We start from the raw sequence: 16953 nt of genomic DNA on the forward strand, positions 1-16953 counted from the left end.
TATTTTATTGTCTGTTTCCATATTTATTTTGCCATCTTCCTTAAAATTTGTGCCTAATAGATTAAATGTTTTACTTGCTCTATAGGTTCTCTATTCAGGAGAACCTATAAAACAAGCTGATATTTTCCAGGTTCTTTCATAGTTTAGTAGTCTTATTTTTTCATGCAATGTCACAACATGATTCTAGTAGCAAGGCTTATACATAAGTTGGTCAGACATAACTGGTAATTAGTTTACGTAATTAACAACGCATATAAAGTATATTAATTAAAGGTAACTTTAATGAATAACTTCTATATTTCGGCAACGTCACACTGCCATCTTCAGGAACATAAAGATATGGTATGTGCACGCAGGCACTCACAAAGTAAATGAGGAAGAAAGCAAGAAACTAATATTGTTCCTAAAGTCCTAATGGTGCCCTCTGGGGGGCTAATTTGGTAGTCTTGGCAGTTGGGCTGAAGTTCTCATAATGTAAGTCTCCCAAATTTGGGGTAGTTTCATGCACCCAAATTTGTTGAGGTTAGGAACGTTTTTTAGAGCTGCTGAAGATTCTTTGAATAATCTTTCGTATTTAAACGTGCTGCGATGTATTATTTTTGTTTTCTTCCAACGAATTTTATGGTGGGTATCTAAAGCATGGTCTGCCAGCCCAGAGCGGCTGTACTGGTGAAACCGGATGTAGTCTTTGTGTTCTGAAATCCTGATATTTGTTGTTCTGCCTGTTCGGCCAAAGTAGGACAATTTGCAGCTGCAAGGGACCTGGTATACACCAGGTAGGTCTAGGGGAAGTGGTTGGTCTTTGGTAGAGCAGATAAGGGATGCCAACTTTTTATATGGTCTGTAACAAGAAGTAAGGTCATATTTTTTGAGGATATTGGTTATTTTCTCAGAGGTGCCCTGGATGTAGGGGATGGTGTTTACTGGCTTTAGTATTTTTTGGATTTTTTTGGGGTTATAGCCATTGGCTAAGAAAGTGTTGAGGATGTGGTTTAGTTCAGTAGTTAGGGCCTTGTCATCTGAGCAGATTAATTTTGCCCTGTTATATAGTGTTTTTATAACCCCATATTGTTGTGAGGGGGGATGGTGGGATTGCTGGTGAATGTATCTGCCAGTATGGGTGGGTTTTCTGGCCACACTTGCAGATGAATGTATCTGCCAGTATGGGTGGGTTTCTCTGTTTACAGAAAACCCACCCATACTGGCAGATACATTCACCAGCAATCCCCCCCCCCCCCTCACAACAATATGGGGTTATAAAAACACTATATAACAGGGCAAAATTAATCTGCTCAGATGACAAGGCCCTAACTACTGAACTAAACCACATCCTCAACACTTTCTTAGCCAATGGCTATAACCCCCAAAAAATACTAAAGCCAGTAAACCACAACCCCCCTCCTCCCCTCCACAATAAAGATTACACCAAGTCTATCATCATCCCCTACATCCAGGGCACCTCTGAGAAAATAACCAATATCCTCAAAAAATATGACCTTACTTCTTGTTACAGACCATATAAAAAGTTGGCATCCCTTATCTGCTCTACCAAAGACCAACCACTTCCCCTAGACCTACCTGGTGTATACCAGGTCCCTTGCAGCTGCAAATTGTCCTACTTTGGCCAAACAGGTAGGACAGCAAATATCAGGATTTCAGAACACAAAGACTAGATCCGGTTTCACCAGTACAGCCACTCTGGGCTGGCAGACGATGCCTTAGATACTCACCATAGAATTCGTTGGAAGAAAACTAAAATAATACACCATAGCAAGTTCAAGTACGAAAGATTAGTCCTTGAATAATCATCAGCAGCTTTAAAAAACATTCCAAACCTCAACAAATTTGGGTGCATGAAACTACCCCAAATTTGGGAGACTTACATTATGAGAACTTCAGCCCAACTGCCAAGACTACCAAATTAGTCTGCCAGAGGGCACCATTAGGACTTTAGGAACAATATTAGTTTCTTGCTTTCTTCCTCATTTGCTTTGTGAGTGCCTGCGTGCACATACCATATCTTTATGTTCCTGAAGATGGCAGCATGACATTGCCGAAATATAGAAGTTATTCATTAAAGTTATCTTTAATTAATATACTTTATATGCGTTGTTAATTCCATAAACTAATTACCAGTAATGTCACAACAGTTATTCAATTTAGTTAAGGAATCCTGCAGATCGGCACTGGATTTATTAAGGAGTACAGTATAACATTAATGTTATTATTGATATCAGGTTTAAAGTCGCTTTTTTTCTCATAATGGCATTCATATTGATCATGAATGGAAATGGAGATGGTGTACATCCTTGTCTTTCAACTCTTAAATGTGAACTATGAATTGCTTTGCATGATGACCAAGATGATAGCAGGTCTGTGGAATGAACCTTATGAGAACAGATTGAGGATTTGTGGGTTGCAAAAATTGGTTGATAGGCGACAGAGGAGGGGAGACATGATTGAGACATTCAAATTACTGAAGGGTTTCTATAAAATTAATTCAGAAGATATTTTTGAGAACAGTGTGGTTGTGGGAGGACTAGGGGACATCCATGGAAACTGGGCAAAAGTGTGGTTAGTAAGGGTGTTAGAACTGGGTTCTTTACTTTTAGAGTGGTGAATGAGTGGAATGGGCTGCCAGAGTCTGTGGTGGATGCTGTGACAGTGAATGAGTTTAAGGTGAGGTATGATAGATACTGTATGAATGTAGAATAGTTGTGATGAACATGATTTGGGGTCTCCCTCGATGAGTCTAAGGACTCCCTGGAGTTGCCCGTAATAATAATAATGCCAAAATGCCAGTGATACATTGTAAATGATATCATTTACAATGTACCACTTGCATTTTGAACACTTCACGTGATATCTTATTCACATGCCTTATCCAGATATAAACTTCGATCCTTTTATGTTCCTGTGATTAATGTATTTTTACCCACATGCTAAATAAATGAATGGGACATTATACGGGCAATATATATAACCTATACATAAGTTGTAAATCATCAGTTACAGAATGAAGTACAAGGAGAATGGTTTCACATAAAATTAGGTGTACAAAAAATGGTATATGCTGTCTCCACTGTTACTCATAATCTCTGTGGATTACATTATGAAGGATAGTGACATTATACTTGATATAAAAATTGAAAATGTAAACATCTCTTTATGCATATAAACATTCCTACATAAATCCACTGTAAGTCTTACAACTTTTCAGAATTCTTCACTAAAGTTAAAAAGTTTAAGGAGTTAAAGAAGTTAAAAAATTCTTCACTAAAATTAGAAACTGCCCAATTTTGTTAAGAAAATTGGGAATAAAAAAAAAAGACTAAAACTATGAAAATAATCAGAAACATGGGAAATGACAACTGCATTTTTAATTGAGAACTTGAATGAGTAAATTTCTAGATAAAGTAAGCTCAAGCTAAGCTATTAGTTGCATGTTAGACATTCTATATCTTTTGAATAATGGCTTATAAGAGAAAACTGAACATAATTTATTACTCCTGTATATTTTACTTAACACGGCATGAGTTCTTTCAGAGAGAAGATAGAAAAGACTGTAACAACAGTTAAATTCTGAATACAAGAATGAGTATTTAGCATGCATATAATATCACGTGTCTTGGTCACAAATTATCCAATAGGAGGAAACACTATTCGAGATCAGAGATGTGGGAATAGATGCATAATTAATTTAAAAATAATAAATAAATAAAAATATAAAAAATTATGAACAATTAATAGCAGTCACTTCTCTAAACTTAGAAATAGGCATACAATCTGTTCAATTAAGATTAGGATGGTTGTGTAGGGTTTCACACAATTCAAAAAAAAAAAAAAAAAGAGATGATCAAATTTGAACCTAATGCAGTATAGCATCTTGGTATAGTTCCATTGAGCTCTGTGTCTAGTGTCAATCGTATAAGAAGCAAGGCCTGAACCTTCATAATCCAAAAATCTTACTTAATCTTGATGTTCTTTGATTCTAATAGTAGCTGAATGGCCAGTCTGTCCAAAGTAGCAAAGGTATCCAGGATATTTTATAAAGGCAAGGATAAAGGTGATAATGTATCTTTTGTAGGTCATAAGAAAGATCACAACTTCTGGGCTGGTTTTGAAGGTGGTGTACAAATTATATATGCGAAGGATCCTTACTGTTGTTCAAATGTTTCTTTAAGGTAAAGTATGTTGATCCTTTTAACACAGGATTTCAATTTGGATCTTCTAAGTCTCTCTTCTCTTAGAAGAATTAAATAAAATAAAACTTTCTCTATTACTTAATGGATACAGAAAATATTTCACAATTATCATCCCTCTTCCAGATTCAAAACAGCCATCTTTATCTTTCTTAACACTTATCAGAGATACGTTATAACTTTTATCCTTGCCTGATATTTAACATATACTCTATACTCTGTTCTCGTCATCTTTGCTACTTTGGCCAGACTGGCCTTTGGGCTACTATTAGGATCAAAGAACATCAAGATTATACGAGATTTTTGGATTCTGAAGGTTCAGGCCTTGCTTCTCAGGCCATCAATTGTCTATTTTTTGAATTGTGTGAAGCCCTACACATCCTAATCTTAATCGGACAGACTGTATGCCTATTTCTGAAAGTGATTGCTGTTAATTGTTTATATTTGTTTTTATTTTTATTTATTTATTTTTAAATTAATTATATATCTCTTCCCACATCTCTGAACTCTAAGTGATTCCTTCTACTGGACAGCTGCAACTGAGACATGCGATATTATATACATGCTATATGACTTCTTCTTCTATTCACAATTTAAATCTTAGCAGTTTTTCCGTCTTTTCCCTGAAAGAAGCTCATGACATATTGAGCAAAATATATAGGAGTAATAAATTATATTAAGTTTTCGCTTACATAATGTGAAGCTTATTATGTTGGAGGTTTAATGGACTTTTTACAGCACTCACAAAGAATTAAAATAGAATTTAATACTTCCTATATTTCGTCCTAGTCACTAGGACATCTACGGGGATTACAAAGACAATTAATGTAACATGCCCACAAAAACTTACAATACTAAGCCCAACCACGTGGGTGACAATAAAGTCCTATCTAGGTGGAGAAAATTAAAGGGGCGAAGCAAGAATGCTTTTCATCTTCCCCGTTATCTGTAGAGGACAGTGTAGGGATAGGGTGTTATTGAGCTATTAAAGCTCTGATCATGGCCGGAGGGTAACAGCAATAGCCGAGCCTCAGTTAGAACTTCATTGGCTACAGCATTGCCATCCATTACCCTCCAAGGGTATTGGATTGAATGAATCAATCACCTAGATAGGACTTTATTGTTCACCCACGTGGTTGGGCTTAGTATTGTAAGTTTTTGTGGGCATGTTACATTAATTGTCTTTGTAATCCCCGTAGATGTCCTAGTGACTAGGACGAAATATAGGAAGTATTAAATTCTATTTTAATTCTTTGTGAGTGCTGTAAAAAGTCCATTAAACCTCCAACATAATGTCCTCACAGCACTTAAGCCTCTACACAAGAATAATGTGAAGCTGTTATTCAAAAGATATAGTAAGTAAGCAAGCTAAGCTGATATAGTGGGGAGAAAGCTGAATAAATTAATGTGGAGTGTCAGAAATTTGTAAAAACACTAAATTATCAGTTTTAACTGTAGTAATAAGGTAGTCACTGGTTTTACAGTAGTGTTCTGGATATTGCATTGCTTATCACTTCTGGAACCAGTCAGTGACTTGCTTGTAGATTGTCTGATTGTCTAAAATGGCTCACTTTATTTTGTTTTGTGTGCATCTAATTGCATGTGAAATATAATGCCATAATATAGCATGCTAATAGTTTTTTAACTTAAAGCATTCACTGAATGTGATATAAGTAAAAGAGAAAATATGCATTTAGAATAAATGAGAGCTAGAGAATGTTTTTGTCGATGTGTGAGCTGTATTTTTGTCAAAAAAAAATATTAGATTAAGGTTTCCAAGTATAGAAATTTTAAGAGTATTTTAACTACCTTAAAGTAATCCCCCCCCCCCCCCAAAAAAATTGATTTGTAGAGCCAAGGAAAATTGAATTGAAATAAATAGCATTTAGCAATGATATACCATTACATCGACCGCTAGATGGCCATAAGTTGTGTTGTGTCAGAAAGAGCTCCAGAAAGATAAATGCTATTTTGAATAATAATTGTTAGTATTTCATAAATTTTAGGGTCTCATTACTTATTTTTGAGAACAAAGTGTGTCCGAGTGATTTTTGGTGTGAATTCTATCAGAATTATTAGTCTAAATTGCTATTTTGAATGTCACATAATGCCGGCCAGGAGGTCAGCCACACAGGCATCGACTGGTACTACTAGGTGAATGCCGGGAAAGTCAAGTAGCATTGCCAACGTAGACTTTTCAAAACTAATTCGATGTCCTGAGTGTGATATGTATGCATGGTGGAATGTAAGAGATGTCTTTGTGGAGAGAGAGAGAGAGAGAAAATGAACAAAAGACAGAGAAAACATGGATTTGCTGTAAGTGCGATATACTGTTTGACCACGATATGCAGAATGCGAAACTGACTGAAAAGATAGTGTACATGAAAGAAATGGAAATGAACAAAAAATAGACTGATGTAGTGAAAGAATGCAGGGATATAGAAGTGAAAATTATGAAAAAACTAAATGAAACGAAAACAGGAGAAATTGAGGGAGTAAAGGAATGCAAAGATGTAGAAGTGAAAGTTACAGAAGAAGTTGCAAAAAACGGAAGTGAAACAAAAGTTGGAGAAACTGAAGAAATGGAAGAATGCAAAGATGTACAAGTGAAAGTTAAATATATTGGTGGGGAGCTGGAAAGAAAATATGAATGAGGAAAAGGAAGTAAAGTACGGCTGAACGAGAGGTAGCGAGATAGAGAGTGAAATTGTCAGAATGCAAAATTTAATGAAACAGTTATTGGAAATGAAATGAAGAATACGTTGAGTGATGTTAGGTGTCTATTGGAAACTAATGAAAGTATGCAAGAAAACAATGAAAGAATAAGAGAGTAAAAGAAGTGATGAGTGATTCCAGGATAGCAGTATATGGAGACTCCATAATTAGAGGGCTAGTTACTGACAGAGTCCATAAGGTCTCTGCTTTCTGGTGGGAGAATGAGTATGATAATTAAGGCATTGGACATGAGGAAGAAACAAGCAAGAGAATTAGTTGTAATTGGAGGGACGAATGATCTAACTGGACATAAGAAGGATGTGAGGATGAATATCAGGAGAATATTGAGAAGAGTGAAAGATAACAGTGTAGTAGGAAAGGTTGTGAGTGTGTTACCCAGGTATGATGATGATGAGTTGCGACAGAGAGCCAAAATCATGAATGGTATGCTCGGAGCTGTGTGAGGAGAAGGGAGTGGAGTTTGTGGCATGTGTTTGAGGAAAGAATGAAATTATACAGGAGTGATGGGTTGCATTTAAATGGCTTTGGAGTGAGTGTGTTGGAGAATGTGTTGCTCGATGAAAGTATAGTGTGTGATGCATGCCAGAAATCAGAAGGAAGAGATGAAGAGAAAAATCAGGAGAGTGGTACTGAAGAGACAGAAGTGCTTTGCAGTGGAAACAGTAGTAGTGTGAGAGAGGAAGACAGGGAATGGGAATATAAGAGGAACAGGGAAATGGCGGAAGCTAGTGTGGACAGGAGACATGGCATAGAGAGAGTGAATATTGAAAGTGGCAGTGAATGTGTGTATGAAGATGGAATATATTGCAATGTGTGTGGAGAAATGGAGACTGGGCAGGTATATGTGGGAAGCAGGGATAAAGGTGATTTGGCAGGTGTAGTGGAGAAATCACAACCAACATATGGCTTGGATAGGACTGGCTATAGACCTAAAAACAAACTGTTGTGTTTGTTTACAAATGCCAGAAGTATCAAAAAGAAAGGGAATGAAATGATTTCAGTGATTGAGTTTATTCACCCCCCAAATCATTGGAATAAGTGAAACATAGTTGAATGATATGATATTGTAGCGGGAATAGAAATGGAAGGGTACAGTATTTTTGAGGATAGAAAGGGCAGGAAGGAAGGGGTAGTCCTGCTGATGATAGCAGGGGAATTAAGTCCACATAAGGTAGACATGAAGGGGGGAAATAGTAGCAATGGTTATGAGGCAATTTGGTGTAACATGGAGGCTGAGAGGAAGATATTTAGTTGGATGTTGCTATAGACCTGGTAATGTGGAAGGTGGTGATGAAGAAACGTATAAACAACTTGGATTAGTGGACAAAGGAAGGGTAATTATTATGGGTGATTTTAATTATGGTGGTATAGATTGGAATGAAGAGATAGCATTTGGGAATAAGGAAATTGAATTTCTTGAGTTCTTGAGAGCACTTAAAGAAAGGCATGCGAGGATCAAGAGTTCTAGATCACATAATTTCATCAGAGGATGTAATTGTTTGAGGGGTTTCACATTTTCCTCCAGTTGGTGAAAGTGATCATGAAGTAATCACCTATGTTGTGGCTAGTCATATGCAGACTTTTGCAAGGAAAGGATATATGTGGAATTATAAGGCTGGTGATTATGACAAGATTAGGAGACAAATTGGAGCTATAACATGGAATGAGGAGTTGAGTGGTAAGGAAATAAATGCTACATGGGAACTTACAAAGAAATTCATAACAACATCAATGTACAAATCTATCCCAAAGGCCAAAAGGCTGAATAAAGTAGGTGTAAAATAGATGAATGTGGAGCTTAAGCATGAAATCTGGAAAAAGAAAGTATTTTGGAGGAAGTACAAGATGAATAATAGTAATAATCAGTCACATGAAGAGTATAAAGAACAAGCCAGGAGAGTGACTCAGTAAGGAAAACAAAAGTAGAGTATGAGCAGAAATTGGCAAATCAGGCTAAGAAAAACCCTAGAGAGTTTTTTAGATATGTGGCAAGTAAAAGGAAGAATGATCATGGAAAGATGAAGTTAAGGGATGAAAGTGGTAGAATGGAAACTGCTGCAGAAGACATTGTTGAGGTATTCAGTGAACAATTTATAAGGGTGTTTCATCATAATCAGGTTGAAATCGTGAGGATGGCTTAATTGTGAGTGAGCAGGAGGTATTTGAGGAAATAAATAACATTGATGTTAATAAGGCAATAGGATTTGATGACATATCACCATGCATCTTAAGGAAATGTTCTAGGGAACTGGCAGTAGCATTGTTGTGCCTGTTTAATAAGAGTTTTGCTACATCACAGGTTCCAAGGGAGTGGAAGTAGGGTAAAATTGTTCCACTACATAAAGGTGGTGATAAGGCTGTAGCTTCAAATTATAGACTGGTCTTTATATCTGGAGTTGTGGTAAAGGTCATGGAGAGATTGGTTAGAAGTAGGATACAGAAATGGGTTGATAACAGCAGTATTCTCTTTAGTTATCAGCATGGGTTTGTTAAGAGGAGATCATGTTTCACTAACTTACTTATGTACTATAATAACGTGACAAATACCTTAGACAAGGGAGATGCATATACAGTAGTGTACTTGGATTTTGCAAAGGCTTTTGATAGACTGCTGCATGACAAGCTCTTAAATAAATTAAAACAGATGGGATTGGATAACAGACTTCTGTGTTGGATTGGCGACTGGCTGGCAGATAGGTATCAGAGAGTTGTATATGGGGGTGCAGTATCTTGAAAGGGAAAGGTTACCAGCAGTGTGCCGCAAGGTTCAGTTTTGCGACATTGTTGTTCAATTTGTATGTTAATGATGTTGGGTTTAACTAGCAATATCCAGCTGTTTGTGGATGATGCAAAACTGGGGAGAGCAATGCACAGTCAGGCTGATGTTAATGCCTTACAAGAGGACTTGAATAGATTGCATGAATGGGCAGATAAGTGAAACTGTTTCAATGTTGCCAAGTATAAGGTTTTGAGATTTGGTAAGCAACGATTTGATGCAAAGTATATATTTGGTATGGAAACTTGAATGGAAGTAGAGGAGATGGGAGATCTAGGAATAATGGTGGACAGGACCTGAAATTCAGGGGCCACATTACACAAATTGTGAAGACATCACATCGAATAATGACAATGATGCAGAGAGGTTACAATTCCATTGTATAAGGCTTTGATCAGGCATCATGGATTATTGTGCACAGATTTGGTCACCGGGTTTTCATGGTGACGAAGATATGTTGGAAAGGGTACAGTGAAGATTTGCAAAGGTAGTCAATGGTCTTCGGAATGTGGATTACGAGGATAGATTGAGAGAACGTAAGTTGCAGAGCCTTGTGAATAGGAGGAAGGGAGGAGGGGGATATGATTGAGATATATAAGCTGGTCACGGATTGTTATCAGGTAGACATGGAAGAGATTTTTCATAGAATGGGAGAGGGGAGTAGAACAAGAGGCCATTGCTGGATACTGTACAAGGAGGGTGTGAGCAAGGGAATGAGAGGCTGGTTCTTTTCATGGAATGCATTGCCTGAGTGTGTTGTGGATGTGTACACATTGAATCAGTTTTAAGATGCGGTTGGATGAGCAGCATTGTATGCAGTAGTGAGTACCTCCCACGATGAGTCTGACTCCATGGAGATCAAATGTTAATAATAATAATTACTTTCCTTCGAAGATCTTAACTAGAAATTTGGGTATTTGTGAAGGTTGGGGGAGGATTCTGATTTGTGAAAAACCTAGCATTAGCAAGTTTTATCAACATTGAACTTAACATGCCATGCCAGAATTATGTAAACATTTGAGATGAGTTGTGATATAATAAGGTTTTTTTTTCCCTTTTCCTAATATTTTTCTAGAAATCGTTTTTATATTAATTTAAATTTTTTTGTAAAGAATGAAAATCAATAGCATTGGGCTTGTTGGATGTCATTCAAGATTTTTCAGTAGTTTTTTTATTGTATTTTTTTATTATTCCCCCCCCCCCCCTAGCTCCTGTTTGATAATTCTTCTCATCCATTTAACTCTCATTGTTTATTCTCCTTCCTCCTGTGTATGCAATGTCTGATAATGCAGCTCTCAAAAAACATTTCATGTGCAGGTTACCAGTCTCAGACTCTGTCTGTAACAGCCTGTGCTCACAATAGCAAAAGTCATAAGCCACAAACTCTTAATTTGATCTAAAATTAGGTGACAGCTTTGTTAAAACATCTTGTTTGTTGCATGCTAAATGTTTCTGTAAGAGCAACCTAAATACTACTTCAGCTACTAGCTACTTAAATACTGAATATACCTCCAATTTAAAAACAAATTGTCACATTTATTCACTCCAATGGATTTGCAGTTATTTTCTGTTTGAATTTCAGCAGTGATGTTTTGATGGTTTAAAGCACTGAAAACCAATGTAATATTTCTCATATTAATGTTGCCCCCTTTTTTTTTTTCACATAGCAAAGATGGATCAAGCTCTAAGCAAAGAAGCACTTTGCCAGCTTCCTAAAAATCAGTTTAATATCTCTTAGGCCTTGATTCAATCTATATCAGATGTTAAACCATCTGTTATAATATCTGCTCTTATCAGCTTGATATCTGCTTAATATTATTCAAGCTCTCATTGGTACTCGCAAGACAAACTGATTTTGGGGAAGCCAGTGAGAGTGTTTAGAGCTTTCTCCAAATTTTCTGTGAGTTGTCACGTTGAACATGTTACATGTTGAACTGTCTCTAGCATCAGCTTGTGCTCATCAGGGAGAAATTGAAAACATGATTTCATTAACATTTAAATACAACATAGAAAAAAAAATCAAAATACAGAAATATTTTATTTAATGCAGTGTGTCTGCTATAAAACTATAAAACCTAGAAGAATTCATAGAGCATGTAGAAAGTATTTCCACTTGGTTATAAATTAAATTAAAAATACCAAAAATTATATTCAGATGTGAACCAAAGACTAAAATACACAAACATTATTCAAGAAAAGATGAAAGAGTTTGAGAACAGGAACCAGACCTTGGAGATTCAGCTAGAGAGGCATGTGGTGAGGTTGTCTGCAAGGATAGAAAAATCAGAAATGTTGGACACAGGAAGTTAAAGAGGCAGTGAAGGAAAAGGAGAAAGCATATCAAAAATTCCTGACAAATAAGTCAGCTTGTACTCTTAGAGATTAGAGACAAATGTAAGAAAGCTAAATACTGTGTAAAATGAGCTAAACGAAAGTCATGGGAAGACTTTGGAAAGAACATGGAAAATAAATATCAAGAATGTGGCAAGATATTCTGGAGGTTGTTAAAGAAGCTCAGAAATGATGGAGGAAAGAGTGCTGTAAAAGGAATTAAAGATGTTAAAGGTGACATAAAACTGGCGAAAAAGATATCCTTGATGTATGGAGTAATTACTTCGAAAAATTGTTGAATGAAGCAAGCAGTGATGAAAGCACAGTAGTTAAAAAAAAAAACACTCCAGACATGCAATCAGGAATACATATCATATTTCAAGTAGAAAATGCCATCAAAAGTCTGAAATGTAGAAAAGCAGCAGTAGTAGATGATTTCTGACCAAAAATGCTCAAGTATGGAGGTATAAATGTCTTGCAGTGCCTGCACTGCATAGTCCACAAGGTCTGAACAGAGGGACGAATTCCAGATAATTGGAGTAGAGCTCTCATAGTACCCCATATATAAAAAAGGGAACTAAAACTGAATGTGAGAATTACAGAGGTATTTCCCTACTGAGTGTTCCTTGGAAGATTTATTCAAGTATACTTGAGAAATGATTGAGAAGGATTGTGGAAGGGAAGCTTTTTTGAAGAACAAGCTGGATTCAGGCCAAATAGAGACTGTCAGGATCAAATATTCATGTTACGACAAATAGTTGAGAAATTGTGTGAATATAACAAAGATCTGAATATAAGTTTTGTAGATCTGGAAATGGCTGCAATTAGTCTTTATTTGAGTTGTAAGTCAGCAGTTAGAATTGAAGGAGGTATAGGAAGATGGTTTAATGTTAAATCTGGTGTCAGACAAGGATGTACATTATCCCCTCTCTTATTTTATTATCTATATAGATCACATTATGAAGGAAAGTGGTATTAAACCTGATATCAAAATGGATTACTCTATGCAGATGATGTTATCCTTCTAAATAAATCTGCTACAAGTCTGCAAGATTCCCTCACTAAATTGAAGTCATATGGAGTCACATGGAGTCTTTTGACTCCATGGAGGCTCGAATAATAATTGAATAACTCTTGTAATAGATTTGGTATGAAGGTCAGCAATAACAACACAAAGACAATTGAAATAGGCAGAAGCATTGAAAATATCAACAACATTATGAATGGAGAACATATAGAACAAGTAAATTCAGCTACTTAGGCACAATTTTTAGTGTTGATGGTAAATTAAATATAGAAATAGACAACAGAATCCATAAAGCTGGTATGGTAGGAAGTCAACTGAATAAATTTATATGGAATAAGAGAGAAATTAGTCAAAACACTAAATTAGCTGTGTACAAGAACTGGGTTAGAAATAAAACACTTCACAAAAAAAAGACTAGAGACCACAAATATGAGATTCCTGAGAAAGATTAGTGGGGGGGGGGGGTTAACAGATGGTATCAGTGGCAATATATTAAAAATGAGTGTATCAGGAAAGAACTTGACATTGTCAGCATCCAGGAATGCGTTAGTAGATCTAATCTCAGGCGGCATGGTCACTTAAACAGAATGGGGGAGGAAAGATTAGCAAAACAAGTGTTCTTTGCCAGGTTGGCAGGAAAAAGACCCAGAGGAAGAGGAAGACAGATATAGGTGGATTGATATAGTAAAAAGTGCCTTAGAAGATATAAATATAAGATCTGATAATGTTGAAGTCTTGACAGGTAACAGATTGATTTGGAGGAAGATTGTAGATAGGAAGTTAGTAATGGTGTAAGTTTTTCATGCAGTGCTATCATATCCTTCTGCACCTGATATGTATCCTTGAGGATGCATATCAGAAATTTGATGATGATATATATTTATTTATTTATTCAGTATTGAACCATGTGTTTACTTTGAGAAATGAGTGAGTTATTATTTTGAGCGCATTCTAAATTGCATAAAAAGTAGCATTTCAGTATCAGATTGGTCAATACTTGCACTGTATAGAGACTGTGATTATAAAATATATTCTTCAAAGTCCAAAGTGTGCTTTTACACAAATATGGTGTGAGCAAGTCCTAGTAATCAGTTTCCCATTGTAAGTTGGAGGTGGGGGGGGTCAAAGTTTTAATTTCTCCCTGAGGAAAAGCTTAAGAGATAATTGTTTAAGGAGTTAGTGGAAGATATTATAGAATTCTGCTTGTATTAGAGTTATCTAATTATAATGATATGACAGATAGGAAAATAACCCTGATAATTTTTTATCATAAAATTTTCACTCATTTTTGAGAGCATCCTCGTTATGAATTTTTAAATTAAACAGGTAGAATAGACAACTGGAAGACTCATCAATGAAACGTATGAAAGTGCATGCAAATAATATAGAGTTCTAAAACATACTAATGTCCTGACTGCATTGGGGACTATGTTATTTGATCTCTTTATTTGGGATCTCTGCATTTATCATTGTTGAGTGAGTTTGCTGGTTCTCTCATCTGCCTGTTTAATTTGCAATCCATACTGGGGATGCTCCTGATACTAGAGTGAAACTTTTATGATACATTTTATGATTGTTTTGTTGAATTATCTTATAATGCAGTAGTTACTCTGAATCTGAATTCATAACTTCATTGTGCAACTTAAGAAGGGTGGGAGGGAGGACATGCTTTCTATATTGCTTATTTACAGTTGATGTTAATTTTTGTGTCATGTTTGCATTGTGGTATTTCATTCTTTGTACTTTGATTTATAGGGACTTAATAAAACCAGTACTGGAAGTTGAGTCTGAGGATGATGCTATATCACTCATTTCTTTATCTGATGAATCTGTAGTAGATGACCTTCAGAATGATATTGATCAGGAAAAATTTCTTCAAAGTCTCAGTTTATTATCAACAAATAAACTGAGTGCAAAGACTTTGGAAGAACCGACATTGTTTTTTCCCCATCGAAAAATATCTAGGACTGACCTGCCCATTGACCGAAGCAACGAACTTGCGAATACTAACATTTTTGAGGAACTGGATTTATGTTCTCCTCTTGGACAACAAATGCTTAAAAAAAGTCCAAGTTCAATGAATAGTTTATCTGCACAGAAAACAGCAGTAAAGAAATATGATCGGTATTGTCAACTTTCACTGATTGGTCACCATCCTTTTCCATATCTGAGATGTAGGGAGTTAAAATATCCTGTCACATATCGTCCTCAAAAAAACTATAATGAAGAGAGATGTCGTGTTTATTCATTTACTAAGAGACAACGACAAGAAAGATATAAAGTTTTATTAACAGGTAAGATAAATTCATAATTGACATAGATTTATTTCATGTGATTTTTACACATAGATAATTTATTATTAAAATACTGAAATGGAACTTTTTCTTGCTTCAGCCTTATGGTTGGTTGTGGGTTAGCAATATGCTACTTTACTAGGGAATGATGATTATGGAAAAAGGTGGTTTCCCATTGCCTTCCCTGCCCTACAGTAAGTCTTTATCTGTAGTTGTGTGTATTCATTGGACTGGCTTGCTTTTTGGAGGATGAAAAACCTGAGTTTATATCTCCTCCTGAGATTTTTATTTAATAAGGTTAAAACACCTTATGGTAACTTGTTCTGGTAAAATACTTATAAGCTCTGTGTTACTAAAAATCTTGATATTTCTAGCCTGGCTCCCACTGATGAGACCTGAATAAATGTTGAAACCGGTCTGGGTAGTGGCCCCTTGCCTTTAATACAAAGCATCATACATCTCCTCCAGGAGATGTGCTTTGCATTATGGGTAAATATTAAGATTAGTGATCAGAGCTTATTCTACTTTTACCATGAGTTACCTTGGTCTTGCACTACCTGCAGGGTCAGCTAGACTTGCATTACGTGCAGGCGCAAACGTGACTTATTTGTCTGTTTGCTTACTTGGGAAATGGAGTAAAACCAGGTTTAAAATAGCTTGGTATCTTTAACATTTATATAATAAAACAAATTATTATTATAACTAAAGCCGACACGGGAAATCTACTGTCATTATTGAACCAAGCAGAATACAACAGAAAAATGAATCAACTTCTTAGATTCCTTCACTTATCAGATTGTAGATTGGAATCTTACAAAATCCCAAAAGAAATGAGTGTACAAATTATCAAAAGTTACATCTTGGGTTAAAGAAACTATCAAAAAAAAAAAAAACTTAAAATTCACAAATTCAATATCTACCTTTATCCAATAGTAGATAGCATAGACATTCCCACTTATAAACTGGCTAAGCATTTATCTGAATCGCTTTCCTCCTTTACAGTCAACTCTCCCTCATCTATTAAAAATTCTTTGCACTTTAAAACCTTAATAGAAATTTTAACTCTGACAGATTCTGACATCATGGTCAGTTTTAATATCACCTCACTTTTTCACTAATGAAAAGTGAGATGATACCTTTGACCTTATTAAGCCAGATTTCCCCCACAACAATTGAATTATTCAAATTCACCATACATGCAGGCTATTTCCTATGTAAAGTAAAAATACACAACAGCTTGACTGTATGTTGGTGATGTGTTTGCTGTTTAGCTTCATGGTCCAGACACATTAGATACATTTTTGCTGCCTCTTAACAGCCAACATCCTAAAATAATCTTCACCACAGAAAAAAGAAAGAAATAATAGTCTCACCTTTTTAGATACACCTGTCACATAACTTCCTTGGCTCATTACCTTGATAGGCCTGTGATTTCAGTTAGGATTCCTCCATGACTATAGGTCATAAAGAGTCCAGCTATTCTTGTCTTGGGCCTTTCTTCTCCATTTTCTTCCAACTTTCTTAATCATTGGGTCTTCCCACCTTAAGACTAGTCTTCCAGGTTTCCATTTGGTGTCTCTTGGATAC

The 16953-nt window shown here is 35.9% G+C and overlaps 1 protein-coding gene across 9 annotated transcripts in view; it reads left to right on the top strand.

Annotated features, from left to right (window-relative positions):
• LOC150109218 (uncharacterized) overlaps positions 1-16953 on the top strand; it is a 319064-nt gene that overhangs the window by 282851 nt on the left and 19260 nt on the right. For all 9 annotated transcript variants that reach the window (XM_090412182.1, XM_090412235.1, XM_090412210.1 and 6 more), the window contains one exon: positions 14828-15366. In XM_090412182.1, the coding sequence (XP_090268308.1) occupies positions 14828-15366 (539 nt within the window). The remainder of the gene's footprint in view (positions 1-14827; positions 15367-16953) is intronic.

The sequence above is a fragment of the Typopeltis vanoorti genome, chromosome 2 (genome assembly GCF_054136105.1).
Source record: "Typopeltis vanoorti isolate ZY-2024b chromosome 2, IOZ_Tvanoo_1.0, whole genome shotgun sequence".
Lineage (NCBI taxonomy): Eukaryota > Metazoa > Arthropoda > Arachnida > Uropygi > Thelyphonidae > Typopeltis > Typopeltis vanoorti.